This window comes from Mustelus asterias, chromosome 13 (assembly GCF_964213995.1).
Source record: "Mustelus asterias chromosome 13, sMusAst1.hap1.1, whole genome shotgun sequence".
NCBI lineage: Eukaryota > Metazoa > Chordata > Chondrichthyes > Carcharhiniformes > Triakidae > Mustelus > Mustelus asterias.
This window is the reverse complement of record NC_135813.1, coordinates 14,018,875-14,035,088: the sequence shown is the minus strand read 5'-3', so window position 1 is coordinate 14,035,088 and position 16,214 is coordinate 14,018,875. Positions and strand designations below refer to the sequence as shown.

Sequence of the window (16,214 nt, the reverse complement as noted above, 5' to 3'; positions counted from 1 at the left end):
TCCAGTGTTGGGAAGATCGCAAGAGGCGAGAGATCAGGTGCAAACCTAATTTTTCGTCTCTCTCCCGTTACGCCTCACCACCATTGGCCGGCGGGGCGCAATGGTAGGATCGCCTTCTGAATGTCAGAAGAGTCAGTCTTACAGGGAATGGTGAGGTGCAAGAAAATAAACAAAAGATGTGCCTAGAGCAAATGTGCTGCTGTCTGAAAGCAAAAATAAGAAAAAATTGAAATATGCAAAGAAGAGGCAATAAAATGAGGGAGTGGTGGGGGCGGGGGGGGGGGGGGGGGGGGTGGGGCGGTGGGGGGGTGCGGGGGGTGGGGGGGGCGGCAGGGTGGTGGTGTTGGCGTTGTGGAAAGTGTATTCCTAAGCCAACACCATGAAGTGTAGATGCATTGGTCATGTATCTCATTGCTTTTTGTAGGATCTTGCTGTATGCAAGTTAGCTGCCGTGTCTGCCCACAAATCAACAACAACTACACTTTGAAAATAAATCTTTGTGAAGTACTTTTGGTTGCCCTAATGCCGTGAAATGCAGTACAATTCCTTATAAATGCAAGGTATTTCTTAATGCATACCAAGACAACCTCTTTTTTGCATTTACTGTGAGTGTTTTATCATTGTGCAGCTACACAGAAGGCAACACGCCACCACAAACCTAGATACAAGTGTCCACACTCTGGTACGGAATGATCAAGTGCCCACCATTAGCCATATTGCCCCTTCAGGACACATTTTACAGCCGTATAAGATCTAATTTTCAGACCCCTGTTTAAACAAATGTCTCATTAGCTTAAAGAACTGAGTGTATTGAAATATTTGGTTATAAATCATGGATAGTATAATTTGTTTTATAGGTACACAACACCTGTCGGTTTTATAGGTTCACAATACACTGAGCTTGAATACGATGCGATCATATATGTTTGAAATAGGAATTTGAAAGGAAATGTTCACTTGGACATAGATTTGCTCCCTCCAGTTTACTGTGGAAAAATTGGTAGGCCGCAGAAATTGATCTCCATAACAATCATGTTTAAGGATAAAAAAAGAGAAAGCAATAATTGGCACTTGACTATTCATAAACCTTTTGAGTTCCATTCATATGAACTATATCCATAATCCTTCAGATTCTTTTACTTTGATTTATTATTGTCACATGTATTAGTAGTGACTTTACAGTGAAAAGTATTGTTTCTTGCGTGCCATATAGACAAAGCATACTGTTCATAGGAAAGGAAAGAGTGCAGAATGTGGTATTAGTCATAGCTAGGGTGTAGAGAAAGATCAACTTAATACAAGGTAGGTCCATTCAAAAGTCTGACAGCAGCAGGGAAGAAGCTGTTCTTGAGTCGGTTGGTACGTGACCTCAGACTTTTGCATCTTTTTCCTGACGGAAGAAAGTGGAAGAGAGAATGTCCGGGGTGGGTGGGGTCCTTAATTATGCTGGCTGCCTTTCCGAGGCATCACCTTGTAAATGATAAATCATCATAGAATCCTTACAGTGCAGAAGGAGGCCATTTGGCCCATCGAGTCTGCACCGACCACAATCCCACTCAGGCATAAGCCCATGCATTTACCCTAGCTAGTCCCCCTAGCACTAAGGGGCAATTTAGCATGGCCAATCCACCTAACCCACACATCTTTGGACTGTGGGAGGAAACCGGAGCACGTGGAGGAAACCCACGCAGACACAGGGAGAATATGCAAACTCCACACAGACAGTGACCGAAATCGGGAATTGAACCTGGGTCCCTGGTGCTGTGAGGCAGCAGTGCAAACCACTGTGCCACTCTAATCATTACTGAATTCCTTGCCACAGTGAGGAACGCTTAGGCTTGCACAATAATGAAAGTGTGAATTGAAAAAAATGTTGTATAAAGGATATGCATATAAGTAATGCGACAGGGCAAACTAAAGAAACTACTTTCATAATGACATGAATTAGCAGTGGGAGAAAATTAAAAATGATGTGGGAATTACTCTTCATGATATTTGAATCTTTTAGCCTTCAATCGTGTTTATCATCAGTCTTACGTGAGGGCATCACAAGAATTCAGAATTATAAATTGGCCAAGAGGAATGTACTATTCACATAGTCAGCTATCACTTGAATATTGAGCGTTGAATTGGCATCAGGCTGGGAATTCAGTTAACTACTATGTTAAATATGGTATGTGCCTTTTCTGGAAGAGACGTTGAAGCAAAAGCACAGATTTGAGGTGGAATCTTGTTTTGATCTTGGCTGTTTTAGAAAATGACTGCGCAATTCTGTTTATTTTGGATATAGTTCCAGATGTTATGGTAATCAAATGTATGTCTCAACGTCTGTGTAAACTGGACTGCTCCACACAAGGCTGGGTAATACATGGATTCCCTCAAGATATGAATCAGGCTGGAATGTTCAAAGATGCCGGAATCTCCCCAAACAGGTAAGTCTTTATAAGATTTTAAATCTTTGCATAAATAATATTTTAACTAGCACATTATAAATTTGACTTTTATATCTTGGCCTGATCTGCTTTATCCCATTTAATGAATTGATCTGCACTGCTAATTCCCTGTAGAAGCTACCTCCCCATTGGTGCACAGTTTGATAAGTAATATTGCTTATAATAGTGATATTGAGTCTGTTCAACAAAATGAAGCTAAATCTGAACCTGTCCTTACCTGTCATCCATAACTGAAGGGTTACAGTGGATAATAATGAGAAACAGGAGCCATAACCATTTTACCCTCCCTAACTCTCAAGACCCTTGGCCAATGTAATCCCCCATCTGCTGCTTTTGCTGAGATCAGATAATTCAGCATAGTCCAATGAGTGAACCTTTTTTATTCTTCCATGGAATGTGGGCATCGCTAGCCAGGCCAGCATTTATTGCCCAATCTTAATTTCTCCTGAGGTGGTAGTGGTGAGCTACCCTCTTGAATCGCTGCAGTCCCTGTGGTGTAGGTACACCCACAGTGCTATTAGGAAGGGAGTTACAGGATTATGACCCGGCAACAGTGAAGGAACAGAATTTTTGTTCTAACCTGGTCTGTGTGACTCAGCTACCCATTGAGTAAACTCTTAACATATAAAATGTATTCATTTTTTCCAAAATAATGGAGTCTGTGGAGATTTTGTAGGCTGGGAGTTACAGGGGGCATGGAAGGTACTCGGCAGCAAGGGCAGCCGATGGCTCTCAGTGGGCCGCTCCTCCCTCTTCCAGATGCTGAATCAGTCGAGCAGGCACTGAGGGCCTTTGAAGGAAGGATGACCCTGGGAGGCTGCAAGCAACCTGCACAGGCTTGCTTGTAATGCTCCCTGCATGGCGAGCCCCTCACCTGCCACTGGATGAGACCCTTAAGTGGGTATTAGGCACTTAATTAGGGGCCTAAATTGGCAGTGGAGCAGGAAGGCCATCCACAGGCTTGCCCACCATAGACTTAATCAGGTTGGAGGCAGGAAGGTGGCAGGGTTCCTATCTACGACTCTCCTACCTGACTAAATGCACTCCCCACCACCAGTATGCCTTAAGAGAGGGTATTAAAATCTGCCCTAATCAGTAAGAAAGGCAGGGGCACCTGAAATTAAACCATGCACAGCACTGAATTATTTTTTCTTTATTGCGTGATACCATAACAATCATGTAATTGCATCAAAGCAAGGCTAAAATTACCAAATTAAAACATTGTTAATTGGTAGAATGTTGACTAGTAAAACTGGAAAATCTGTGACTACCATTTTACTGATAACTTGAACTAGATTTGAGCTCTGTCCAGAGAAATTCAGCAGTAGACTTTTGACTGCTTGAACACAGGTAAGTGAATTCATCAGTGTGTTGTGTTTGCACAGACTGGAGTATTCTCCAGTGCTGATTCCCAAATGGATTACTGAAAACACACAGCAGATTAATAGAAGGTTCAATGGGAAAATGGAGTTGAAATCTCCAGCACAATCTTGGGGCCAGCAAGGTTAATAACCACATTATCAGCTACTCAGTCTTTAGCCATTTCAAGTGGTAGATGTCACTCTGCATGCTACAGCCCTATCTTACTCCTCATTAATTGTACTAATACAGCTGTACCTGTCCTCTATCCTTGCCATTTACAAAAAGTTTGTTGGGCATGCGGTGGAATATTCATCACTCTTTAGTTCTGTGTACAGAGAAAGCATTTTCATAAGGTGTGATTTTAGAGGATTATGGTGCTGCATCCACAGTGAAATAGAAAACCGAATAAGCCAGGAACTTGGTTGTGAAATTGTGTCCATTAGAGGCAGGGGATTCTGGAATCTCAAATAAACATTTTGTGTAAATTCACAACCTTTTCTATGTGTTTTCTAGTTATATTCATGGTACAAACAGCGTTGACTTTGTCCAAAGCAAGATTTCAACAAATATGCAATCCTACTTGGGTCTGTTTCTTGGCTTCCTCTAAGGAGCTGAAGCTCCAGTGATTTTTTTAAAATTTCAGCATATTCGAGTCACTGGTGTACATTATTTTAATGAAATTACTTTAAGAGTGAAATGGGATTTAAGCTTAATTTATAAGAGATGTGGGGGTCAATGTTCATTCTAAATGTTCTGTAGGAAGAAACAGCAGGGTATAAGCTTGGGTGTCAGCTAGTGCAGTTGCCGAATCAGATGGTTTTGGGTTAAAGTACACAATTTAAGCTGTACAGTACTGAAGGAATGCCATGTTGTCAAAGGTTGCCATCTTTTCAATGAGATATTAAATGGAGGGCCTGTAGCATTAACCAAGAAAAGACAGGACATTCTTCCTGTGCCTTAGCCAATATTCTTCCCTCAAATGCCACTTCAGAAAACAAATGTTCTATTCATTTATTCATTCACTCATTTTCTGTTTGTGGGACCTTAAACACGAATCGGCTACTGCACTTGTGTTTACGAAAGCTGTGACTGCAATTCAAAAGTCGCCCATTTGTTGAAAGGTGTTTTGGGCATCCTGTGGATGTGATAATGAAAAATCTTCCTTAACCGTCACAAATAGATCAGCAACTGCATTTGGTAGCTTACTCTGAAAATGGCACTTACAGTCATACATAGACAAGCTACTGCCAAAGATTCAACAATACCCCCTTGTTGCAGCTAAAATTAAGTTTCCAGTCACAAAGAAACATTAATTATGATTACCCTGAAGTCTATGGTCTTGTAATTATTTATTCATTAAAATTGCAAAGATAGAATTCATTTAAATAAATAATCACTTCAAAGTCATTAACTAGATTTAGAACTTCTGTTATGTTACTCTGGTAATCAAAATGAACTTGTCACACGTAACTGATTTTCAGCAACAGTAGCTGGGAATTATTTAAGATTTAAATCTATGGCCCTAGTTTTTACAGGAACAGTGCAGGTGACGTTGAAAAAGGCTGAAGGTCTTGGCAAGATTGAGGAAGTGGAGGGCCGCCAATCTTAAAGGCAAGGCCTCATGCATGCTTAGGTCCACCTCCTGCCCAGCAGCGAACCAAATGGACAATCTATCCTGCGAGCAAGAGGGTTGGGGGCAGGAGATGTGATTTTGGGAAGCCTGGGGAGGGAGAATGCTGTCGTTTGGGGGTGGGGGGAAGGTGTGTTGTATGTTACTCCAGCTAATTTCAAATGGACTTCCAAATACACTTTGAGAGCCCGATTATAAATATATTATATCACTAGGCTGAGTTACCTGATCTCAGCCAAGGCTGCAGATGGGGATTAAGAGTTTTGAGAATTAGGAAGGGTAAAATGGTTATGGTTCCTCCTTCTCATTATTATCCACTGTAACCAATTATGGTTTAAAGAATGGGAAGTATCAAAAGCTTAAGATCATGAATGTTAAACAGACTTTATCTGCCCTCAGGAGTATTTACATCCACTCCATGAATTCAGAACTCTCACACTTTGGATTAAGGCCATCGCAACAACCAAAATGGTGTCCATTGAGTTTGGGTTTCCCCACTCCCCATCCCTTTCCCCTACCAGCAAAAATGAGAGTCGCCTCAAATGGGGGCAGGACATCTGCATCTGGATCCTGCCTGCCATTTTTAAAGGTTTAGAGTCCTCAAAAATCCGGCCCTCGGTGTTTAAAGACACAACCATATCTATGTTTCACAAAAACTTTTTCTAGAAGTTGTTTTCTGGTTAAGGATGTACAAATAACTTAATAAAACTATTTCCTTTGTAAAATAAAACCCAGTGTAATAAGCTGGAAAGGATTGCCTGGAGAAAAATATGAGTACTCAAAAGGATTTTGTAAATGAGAATTATAAAATTGCATGTAATCTAGTAACAAAATGAAGTGTTTGAACATAATTGGTAGGGTGACATGGTCAACACTGAAATGGACAAGATAAATGGAGCTTCCTCTTTTACTGGCACAGAGACCTAGAAGATAACCCATCCATGGTGGGCAGGAGAAGAGTTAAAATATGAAATCCATATTCTTTTGTAACCAAGTTGTATGTAATTTTATTGTTTTGATCTACAAAATCCTTTTATTGGCCTGGACATTCACATTGTGATAGAGACTCCATTCTGCACCCAAAATGGTGGACTAACACCAAATCCAGAAATACCCCTCCCACATTTCTGCTGCGGTGGGGGGAGGGAACAGGGGCAAGATGTGACTCCCACTTTTGGGAAACTCAAATTCAGTGCTGAGTTCAAACAGATCTACTTTTCCACAGCAAGGTCTTATCCTGCAGTGTGAGAGTTATAAATCTTTCGAGTAGTTGGATAACGTATGTAGAACCATCAAGCATTCAAGTTATTTATTTAGAATTTGAGAAAACAGCCTGCCTATATCTGTGAGAGTTGAAAAAATTCATTCCAACAGTTAACTGTTTGTTGACATAACCGTATGTGCTACCATTATAGCATTATTAATACATAGCTGCTTTCCACAACCTGCCATTATCATTGTCGGAGTTTGTAAGTTCACAATTTGATTGATTGATCAAAGAGTTATTGAAGGGTTAGCTGTCTTTGATGTGGAGTTATGAATACAACTGTTTTGATAAAGGATTATGTACAAGAAGGGATTTAAATATATTGAATTGGCTAAAATGATGGCTGTGTTTCTATATATAATGAATAGATATTTAGAACTTTATTTTATTTAATCTCAACATGACTCCTGAGTTCTGTGCATGGTGAATGCTGGGTGAGCTCGCATGGAGGGTGTAAGGGGAAAGGGTCATGAGTGGGATGTCATGGCTTGGAATGATTTGGCACTTAGCAGGCATATGGGACTGTAAGGAGCCATGGAGGTGCATAGGGGTCATGTGTTGGCATGTGTTAGCATGGATAGTGCATGGGGAATGGATGGGGGTGATGAGGGGTGAGGTTTTCAGGGTCTACAATAAGACAAAACAGCAGGACAGTAAACATCATTATTTTCTTATTAACGTGCCAATATAAAATGAAACAGCAGGATAATAGCCTTCAGTACTATATTACTGAAGTATAAAATAACATCAGCATATAATAGCCATCATTACTTGTGGGGAAATTTCAAGGTGGCCAATTGTGTCTTAACTTAGACAATTCAAAACACGCAAGGCAAATATCTCTGTGCAAAAACTAACAAAATCTATTTAACATAAAACATAGAACAAAACAAGACTGGAGACTTCCAAAGGATTAAACAGCTCTGGGAATAGAGGTACAGAACCACTCCAAAAGATCTGAAGTACGTAGTCAAATACAGATCAATTATACTTTTTTTCTAATCAATAATTCCGCCTTTCATGAGCTTAAAATCAATTTCATTTAACAGTCATACATCAATACAAATCTCTGTCAAGTACCTCAACCAACCATACGATACTTAATAGCATGGTGATAACTTATTCGCCCAATTAGTCCGGACATCGTTTCCCTTCTTGGCTCTAACTACATCCCTGTTGTCTGATAACGGCAGACGCTACCGCAAGGTCAAAATGAACCAGCTCACTGCCAAGTTTGAATAGACATGTGTTTCTGCATCCAAGGATATATCTATCCTTGTGTCTGGGCAATGAATACATCTATTCATTAATGATGCAGAATACATACCCTCAGAAATTCTCCTGATAAGACTAATGCTGACTAACTGGTTCCCACACCTTTAGCTTTAAACTAATGATATTTACCATCATGCCTTTTGGCAACTTTGCTTAACCAAAGTGAACAATACGTTTAAAATATATCAGCATATATGTTTTAAAATCATAACTATTTGTTTTGATTCCATTACTGCATTCACATATGTGCCAAACTGTTTGTGTTAGCTTGCCTAATAATCATTTAATTCTTTGCTGATCCCTTGTCTTCTGAAAGACTGCACTCTGTCTATGAATCTTATTAGCTGATTAGGAATCCCCTTCTTCAGTACTATCACAAAGTATCAAAATAAAATAGATCAGCAACATAATAACCTTTATTGCTGTATCAAAGTGTGAAAATAAAACTAAACAGAAGCATTATAACTTTCACTACTGTATCAAAATGTCAGAAAAAGTCAAAACAGCAGAATTGTAACCTTCACTAAAATATCTAAACAGCTGGGATCCATACTCAAAGAAAGTTATGGATGGGTTTCCTACCTTTTTCTAATTTCCAGAGGGGTCAGAAGGCTTGCTGCTGGAGACGGAAGCGAGGCTAAATTTAAGCTTGTTCATGATGTGACTGCAAGTACTTACAACAGTAAGTCCTCACTTAAAGTTGTAGTTGCGTTTCTGAAAATCATGACTTTAAGTGAAATGACTTTAAATTACATTTTCCCATAAACCCAATGCAAATCTATACTTCAGTTTCTCCTCACCAGGGCAAAAAAACATGATAACGTTCTATAAAGTTGATATACTTTACAATGCTAAATTCTTCACTTCTCTGCCCAACTGTTCCACCCGCTGCATCCCTGCCTGGCCATCACCATTCTTTGCTTCACTCCCCATCTCTCCCAAACATGGTTCCTCCCACTAGTTTCCTACCTCTCGCCAGTGCTCATCTGAACCCTCGTTCACAGCAAGGCTTTGGTAAAGGCAGCAGAGAGAGTCAGGCAGCAAGTGCTGAGAGGGTATGGTCGGGCAGGAAAGCGAAGAGAGGGATGGTCGAAAAGGGAAGTGAAGATGGAGATGGCTGAGCCCGGGAACAAAGAATGGCAATGGTCGAAGGGAAGCGACAAGTGGGGATGGTTGGGATGGTTGAACAAAAGGCAATTTTTATATGGACATAAGATAATTGATAATCAACAATTAGTTTAAAAATGTGTGTTTACCAGTTTGTACATTTTTAATCTTGGTGTGTGAATCTAATGATCTGATCATACTACCAAATAAAGAACAAAGAACGGTACATTACAGGAACAGGCCCTTCAGCCCACCAAGTCTGTGCCAATAGAGACGCCTCTCTAATCTAATATTTTCTTGCCTCTACATGGTCCATATCCCTCTATTCCCTGCCTGTTCATGTATCTATCCTGATGCCTCTTGAACATTGTTATAAAATCTGCTTCCTCCACCTCCTCTGGCAGCGCATTCCAGGCATTCATCATCCTCTGTGTGAAAAACTTGCCCCTTACATCTCTTTTAAACTTTTCCCCTCTCACTTTTAACCTAAGCTCCTGAGTAATTGACCCTTTGACCCTAGGAAAAAGACTCTGACTATGCACTCAATCCAAGCCTATCATAATCTTGTAAACCTCTATCAGGTCCCCCCTCATCCTCCAATGGTCCAATGAAAACAGTCCAAGTTTGTTCAACCTTTCTTCATAGTCCATATCCTCCAACCAGGCAACAAAGAACAAAGAACAATACAGCACAGGAACAGGCCCTTCGGCCCTCCAAGCCCGCGCCGCTCCCCGGTCCAGGATTGAATCCTGAATCCAGGATCCCCGCCCAATTTTCCAGCCTATCTACATACCAATATCCTATCCACCGAGCTGTCCCTCACAGCTACGATGCTTAAATCTTACGATGCAACATCCTGGTAAATCTCTTCTGCACCCTTTCCAATGCATCAACATCCTTCCGGTAGTGTGGCGACCAGAATTGTACACAGTACTCCAAATGTGGCCTAACCAAAGTCTTATACAGCTACAACATGATTTTCCAATTCCTATACTCAACCCCCTGACCGATGAAGGCCAGCATGCCATATGCCAAGTTGACCACCTTGTCCACCCGAGTTGCCACCTTCAGGGAACTGTGGATCTGCATGCCTCGATCAAAGAAAAATATTTTGTGTGATCTGGTAAAACGGCTGCCAAAAGATAAGCAAAGTGACCAAACCATTATTTGCAGACGTACTGATTTATTTAGCCAAATTAGCTTCTCCAAAATCAACAAGGACTGGTGCAGATGTGGGATGGGGATGTGGAGTAAAGAAGCAAAGAGCAGAGATGGCAGGGTAGGGAAGCAAAGAATGGGGATGGTTGGGCAGTGCAAGTGGGGATGGTAAAGTAGAGAGGCTTCTAAAAGATAATATTTAAAAATACAAAAGTTGCTAAGGCAGCTTGCTTCATCAGAAGGAACTCTTCAAAAATGCAGATACGAAAATACAACAAAACTTACTCCAACTTATAAATCAAAGAAAGGGTTTAATAAAGAAACATCATTACTCCAAACTTGGGACCTCGCCCTAGGCCACTCCAAGCTCTTCACAATTCTACACAGGTTCTTATTTATAGTGAATCAGCTGGTCAGCTGACTATTACATCACTCTGTAATTGGTTCCATGGTTTACTCGGTCAGCTGACTCTTACATCTTGTTCCATTGGTCACATTACACCCAATACAAAGTTGTCACCAGTTACATTCTAACACAGCTTACCACTCACTTACCACCTACTTGCCACCTCTCCTGCAAGCTGACCTCCTCCCTCTCACTGGTTCCCTGACTTGACCACAACTGCTGTTCACTTCCCTGTCTGACCATCCCACTTGCTGTTTCCCTGTTCATCTGTCCCAATTGCTGCTTCTCTGCCCAACCATTCTTCACTTCCCTACTCGACAACCCCTGTCGCCTCCCTATCACCATCCCCATCTTCACTTCCTTAACCAACAAACACTGCTTTTCGCTTCCCTACCCAACCATGCCTCTCTACCCTACCATTCCCACTTGCACTGCCCAACCATCCCCATTCTTCACTTCCCTCCCCAACTATTCCCATCTCCACTTCCCCATCTTCTCTTTCCTGCCCGATCAACCCCTCTCAGCACTCCCTGCCTTACTCTCCCGGCTTCCTGTGAGCAAGGGTTCAGACAAGTGTTGGTGAGAAGGAGGAAGCAAGTGGGAGAAACAGTGTTTGGGAGAGACAGGGAATGAAGCGAAGAACAGTGATGGTCAGGCAGGGAAGCAGCAAGTGGAAGTTCGGCAGGGAAACAAAGAGTGGGGATGGCCAAGCAGGGAAGCGAAGAATGAGAGCGAGTCTCCAGAAATGGGAGAAGCTGCTCAAAAATGGCATGATTGAGTCAAACACACTCTTATCGATCCCGGCGTGAATCACTGCTGAAAGGAAATGAAAACGCAAGTTCCAACACTAAGTGCCTAAACCCACGACATCGAAGCAAAGTGATGCTGAATGAGGCAGCTTAAAATGGGGACTTGTATTAGATCGCTCACAGGCTGTTCAGCAGCAATTTAGAAATGCTAACTGCTACGCGAATGAGGAGCTCATAAGTTTTAGACGTGCAGAGGCTATTTCCTACTTCCACTCTCACACATCATGCCCTCCTTTCACCACTTACTACTGTTTCTCCAATCGGGATTCCCATTGAGGCTGTGAGGTGGAAAACTCCATGACTGCCATTACAATGTAGTATGTGGTGATCCCCAAATTAGGTCCCCCAATGCACAGTTTTTATAGCCCTGGCCTAAAACAGGTCAGTGAGAGGAAGTCCCAAAGAACTGAAGCTCACCTTTTAAATAGGCCTAGTCAGCAGTTGCCCACCCCCTATGGCTGGCACACTCCTTGTAGCTCACTGCCTCACATTGCCTTTTTAACTCATGCTCCCTATCCAGTTTATTCACTCACACATGCACTCTCACTTCCACCCTCACTCAATTCTTCTCTATCAACAATCCCCCCTCTCCAACCTTCACACACTCCCTCATGCTCTCCCTCATGCCGTGAATCTTCCTCTCTCTCTCTCCCCCCCCCATTCCTTAGCAGGGCTGATTCTATTCCACACCTGTCCCCCTGGAGCTAACATTGTGTGTATCAAGGCACTTTAAACTGAGGTGGAAATTGGTTGTGAATAAGTTGGAAACTTTTCTGACTCAGGCGACCCACCTCGTATTGAAAATCCGGCCCTCAATTTCAAGTCATTCGATCTTGGCAATTTTCAGACATGCTGGCTGCATACTAAGCATGTTATGGAGGTGGATCATGGTGTCAGCTGATCATACTGGAACTGTTGATGGCTGTGGAAAGTAAAAGGAGACAGCTACATCCTACTCTGATGAAATGACCATGAAATTAAGCAGATATATGAAGCTGTGAGAGGAGAGAAAGGAAGTCAAATCTGTATATGTGGTTGCAAGGAATATAAGTAACAATAGAAGTGAGAAACTTAATGCAACACTTTATGTACTGAATATCCAACAGATGGAATGTCATAAGAACATAAGAACTAGGAGCAGGAGTAGGCCATCTGGCCCCTCGAGCCTGCTCCGCCATTCAATAAGATCATGGCTGATCTTTTTGTGGACTCAGCTCCACTTACCCACCCGCTCACCATAACCCTTAATTCCTTTACTGTTCAAAAATGTATCTATCCTTGCTTTAAAAACATTCAATGAGGTAGCCTCAACTGCTTCACTGGGCAGGGAATTCCGCAGATTCACAACCCTTTGTGTGAAGAAGTTCCTCCTCAACTCAGTCCTAAATCTGCTCCTCCTTACTTTGAGGCCATGCCTCCTCGTTCTAGTTTCACCTGCCAGTGGAAACAACTTCCCTGCTTCTATCTTAGCTATTCCTTTCATAATCTTATATGTTCCTATAAGATCTCCCCTTATTCTTCTGAATTCCAATGAGTATAGCCACAGTCTACTCAGTCTTTCCTTATAAGCCAACCTTCTCAACTCTGGAATCAACCTAGTGAATCTCCTCTGCATCCCCTCCAGTGCCAGTATATCCTTTCTCAAGTAAGGAGACCAAAACTGTACACAGTACTCCAGGTGTGGCCTCACCAGCACCCTATACAGCTGCAACATAACCTCACTGTTTTTAAAATCCATCCCTCTAGCAATGAAGCACAAAATTCAATTTGCCTTCTTAATTACCTGCTGCACCTGCAAACCAACTTTTTGTGATTTTGTCCTTACACTTTGTCACAAATAATAGTAAGTGTAATCAAAATTCCCGCACAAGGCATGCATTTCCTGTTTTTTAATTTCTGTTTAATTTCTGTTTTTTCAATTTGCGAGTTCATTGCAAGCTCCCAGCTAAGAATACACAATGAGGCTTGACTGAGAGCCCAGGATTCTATTACACTGTTGAAACACCTGAGCCCCAAGGAAAACATTGCTAGATTTACAGTTCTGGCAATCTTGATCTCAGCTGTCAATTGCACAATGTTTATATTCACAAGATTGAGAGGTTTTAAGTGTTTGTAATTTCTGCTGTTGATACTTTAAAGGATCTGGATGATTGACACTTTTATTGCCCTGTAGTAAGAGGAAATCTTTTTAAGATAGTGCAATGTAATGAATGACTGACTTATTTTTATAAAGCCTTTTTGATACATCCTATTGACACCGCAAGGTTCATTGGTTTTATACAGTGTATAGTGAATCAGTTGGCATGGAAGTGCCATAGCTTGGCACTGGGGGAATGAGGGGTCGTAGGATCTGGGTAGAGGGGCATAGCAGGGCAAAGGGAGCATGAGGGGCTATGGGGGTGGATGAATAGGCATAGCTTGGGCATGAGGGGCCATGGTGTGCATGGGGAGTGCATGCGGGAGAGATGAGGGGTGAGAGCTAGAAGGTCTTAATTGTTTCATTATAACTGGGACAAAGTCCCAGAACACCAAGGTGGGTCTTTTAAACAGCCCGCCTCAGCACCCCGACCTCTTTGCTGCCTGAGTCTCCTGGCTCGACTGCAGCTCACACAGCCACTGGCAAGGAAGATCCATTCTTCGTCGGCACTTTCTCCCAAGGCAGGGACATGAAGCTGGGAATTTCCCGCTACTCACCTCGGTGATGAAAGTCTAGGCCTACAAGTCTGTTTTATATTTTTTAAAGTTGATTTCTGCAGGAGAGCATGAAGTTATCGTTGGTGACAGCAATTTGCTCGTCTGTTATGTGAATGTCACTGTTAATTACAGCAGCAATCTTCAAGAAATTGTATTTTGCAGCAAAGATTAAATAATTAACTTAGAGGAAATCTTGGTGTAACAGAGATCACTTTAAATAGATGTGGTTGTTGGTATAAGGGTACTTACCTTTTTTGACTCAAACTAAATGGAGACTGCACGATTATTTGCAAGAAGCACTAGCTTATTTTCCGAATGGACAATCTTGTCTTCTATCATTTAAAAATTTCTGGCCTTTTACACCCCAGTTGCTTCCACAAAATTTGTTGTACATGTCTTAAATAAAGTTCAGAATGTTCTTTAATTGTGTCATTTACAATCCAATCCTAAGAGTGTGATTTAGCAGACCCATTAGCCATGGGTGCAAATCCTGTATTGCTGCTAAATCTTACCAAGAGGCCAAAAATGGGATTAGCGCCAGTGAGGTCTTGGTTTGTAGTCGTCCCCTCTCCTCTCTGATGATATGATCATCCATGCTTTTTTAAAAATTATCATATCATTAAAGGGCTTGACACTGTATCATCTGGCCACGATATAACTTTCCCCCAACCCCTGGCGGTATGATGTCATGTTGGCACGAATCACTGCTGGTTTTCAAATCAGCCGCGATGACCATGCTGGGAGCGCACAGGTAAGTGTAGCCCCCAGGTGATGAGGGACACGGCTGGCTAGCACGCTGACACTACTCCCTGGCACTTTTCCCTGGTGCTTGGTTGGCATTGCTAGGGGTGGGCTCTCTGGGGACCCCCATTCAGGTGGGGGGGGGGGGTGTCACTTTCACTTTGCGGTGGTGGGATGGTGGGGGAGTCCCAAACCTTCTGTGATGGGTGGGGGGGTGATGGGGAGAACTCAATGCATGTGGTGGGTGGGGACGGGGGGGACGGGACGGGGGGGTGGGGCGTGGGGTCACCCAATACTTGTGGGGTTTTTCTTGATGACTGTGGGAGTGAGTTTATATACCTCATAGATCTGGGCATTCTTTAAAGATGGTGTCCAATCTCTGTGGAGCCAGCCTTGCTGGCTCTATCAGACCCCGCAAACCACACCCCCAGATTTTATGTGCACTGACCGTCAGAAAATCTGGAGTGAAAACCCGGCTGTGCACCTAGAGAGATACCTGCTGGTTTTCAATCGGAACCTGACACTCTGCCTGATTTTGGGAAAATGCCGCCCATTATTTTAAAATACTGACCCAGGATGTGGTTGTGAGATTGCCAAATTTTCATGTTTTCCAAACTTACAGGACTGCTTCATTCTTCAATTCAAATGGCAAATCCTGATATTTACCAATTGAACATTTGCTCCATTTTTAAGTATTATTTTCCAGTTGTAATTTCTGCCACCTACCTCCAGATCTCTTGCCATCTCTTTCAGGATTCCTGGTCTGCTCCCAGGTTTCCTGCCAGTTCGTCCTGGTTGTCTCTCAAACATTGCCATGGCAGTGATCAAAGTTCTTCCACGACGATTGAAGAAATGGTGCAAAGATTAGCAAAATGTGGAAACCTCCAAAGGCCTTTGTGGCATGCCGGCCTCACTTTCTCCTTCATTATAACCACTTTGTACTCAGTCTCACGTAAGGCAGCAGTTAATATAAACATTTCATTGTTGTGTTCTAAGTGACTGACCTGTCAAGCCAATTTTTCTGCTTAACAACGTACATGTGAAATGCATGTGTGAAGAAACATTCAGTTGTACTTCCAAATACAGAATGCTACAGATTGCAAAACACATCTCTGAACTGGTTGTTTTACACAGAACTTTATAGCACAGAAACAGGCCATTCGGTCCAAAAGAACTGCACCGGTGTTTAGGCTGCACACAAGACTCCTCCCATCCATTTGTCTAACCCTTTCAGCAAAGCTTTGTCTCCCACTTGTGTTTACCTAGTTTTCTCTTAAATGCATTCGCCTATCCACCTCAGCTACCCATTGTG

General features: G+C 42.3%; 1 protein-coding gene across 1 annotated transcript in view; it reads left to right on the top strand.

Moving 5' to 3' along the window:
* The window catches only part of ak8 (adenylate kinase 8), a 160,871-nt gene that overhangs the window by 100,556 nt on the left and 44,101 nt on the right, over positions 1–16,214 (top strand). The window contains exon 9 of the mRNA XM_078227557.1: positions 2,291–2,432. Within this exon, the coding sequence (XP_078083683.1) occupies positions 2,291–2,432 (142 nt within the window). The remainder of the gene's footprint in view (positions 1–2,290; positions 2,433–16,214) is intronic.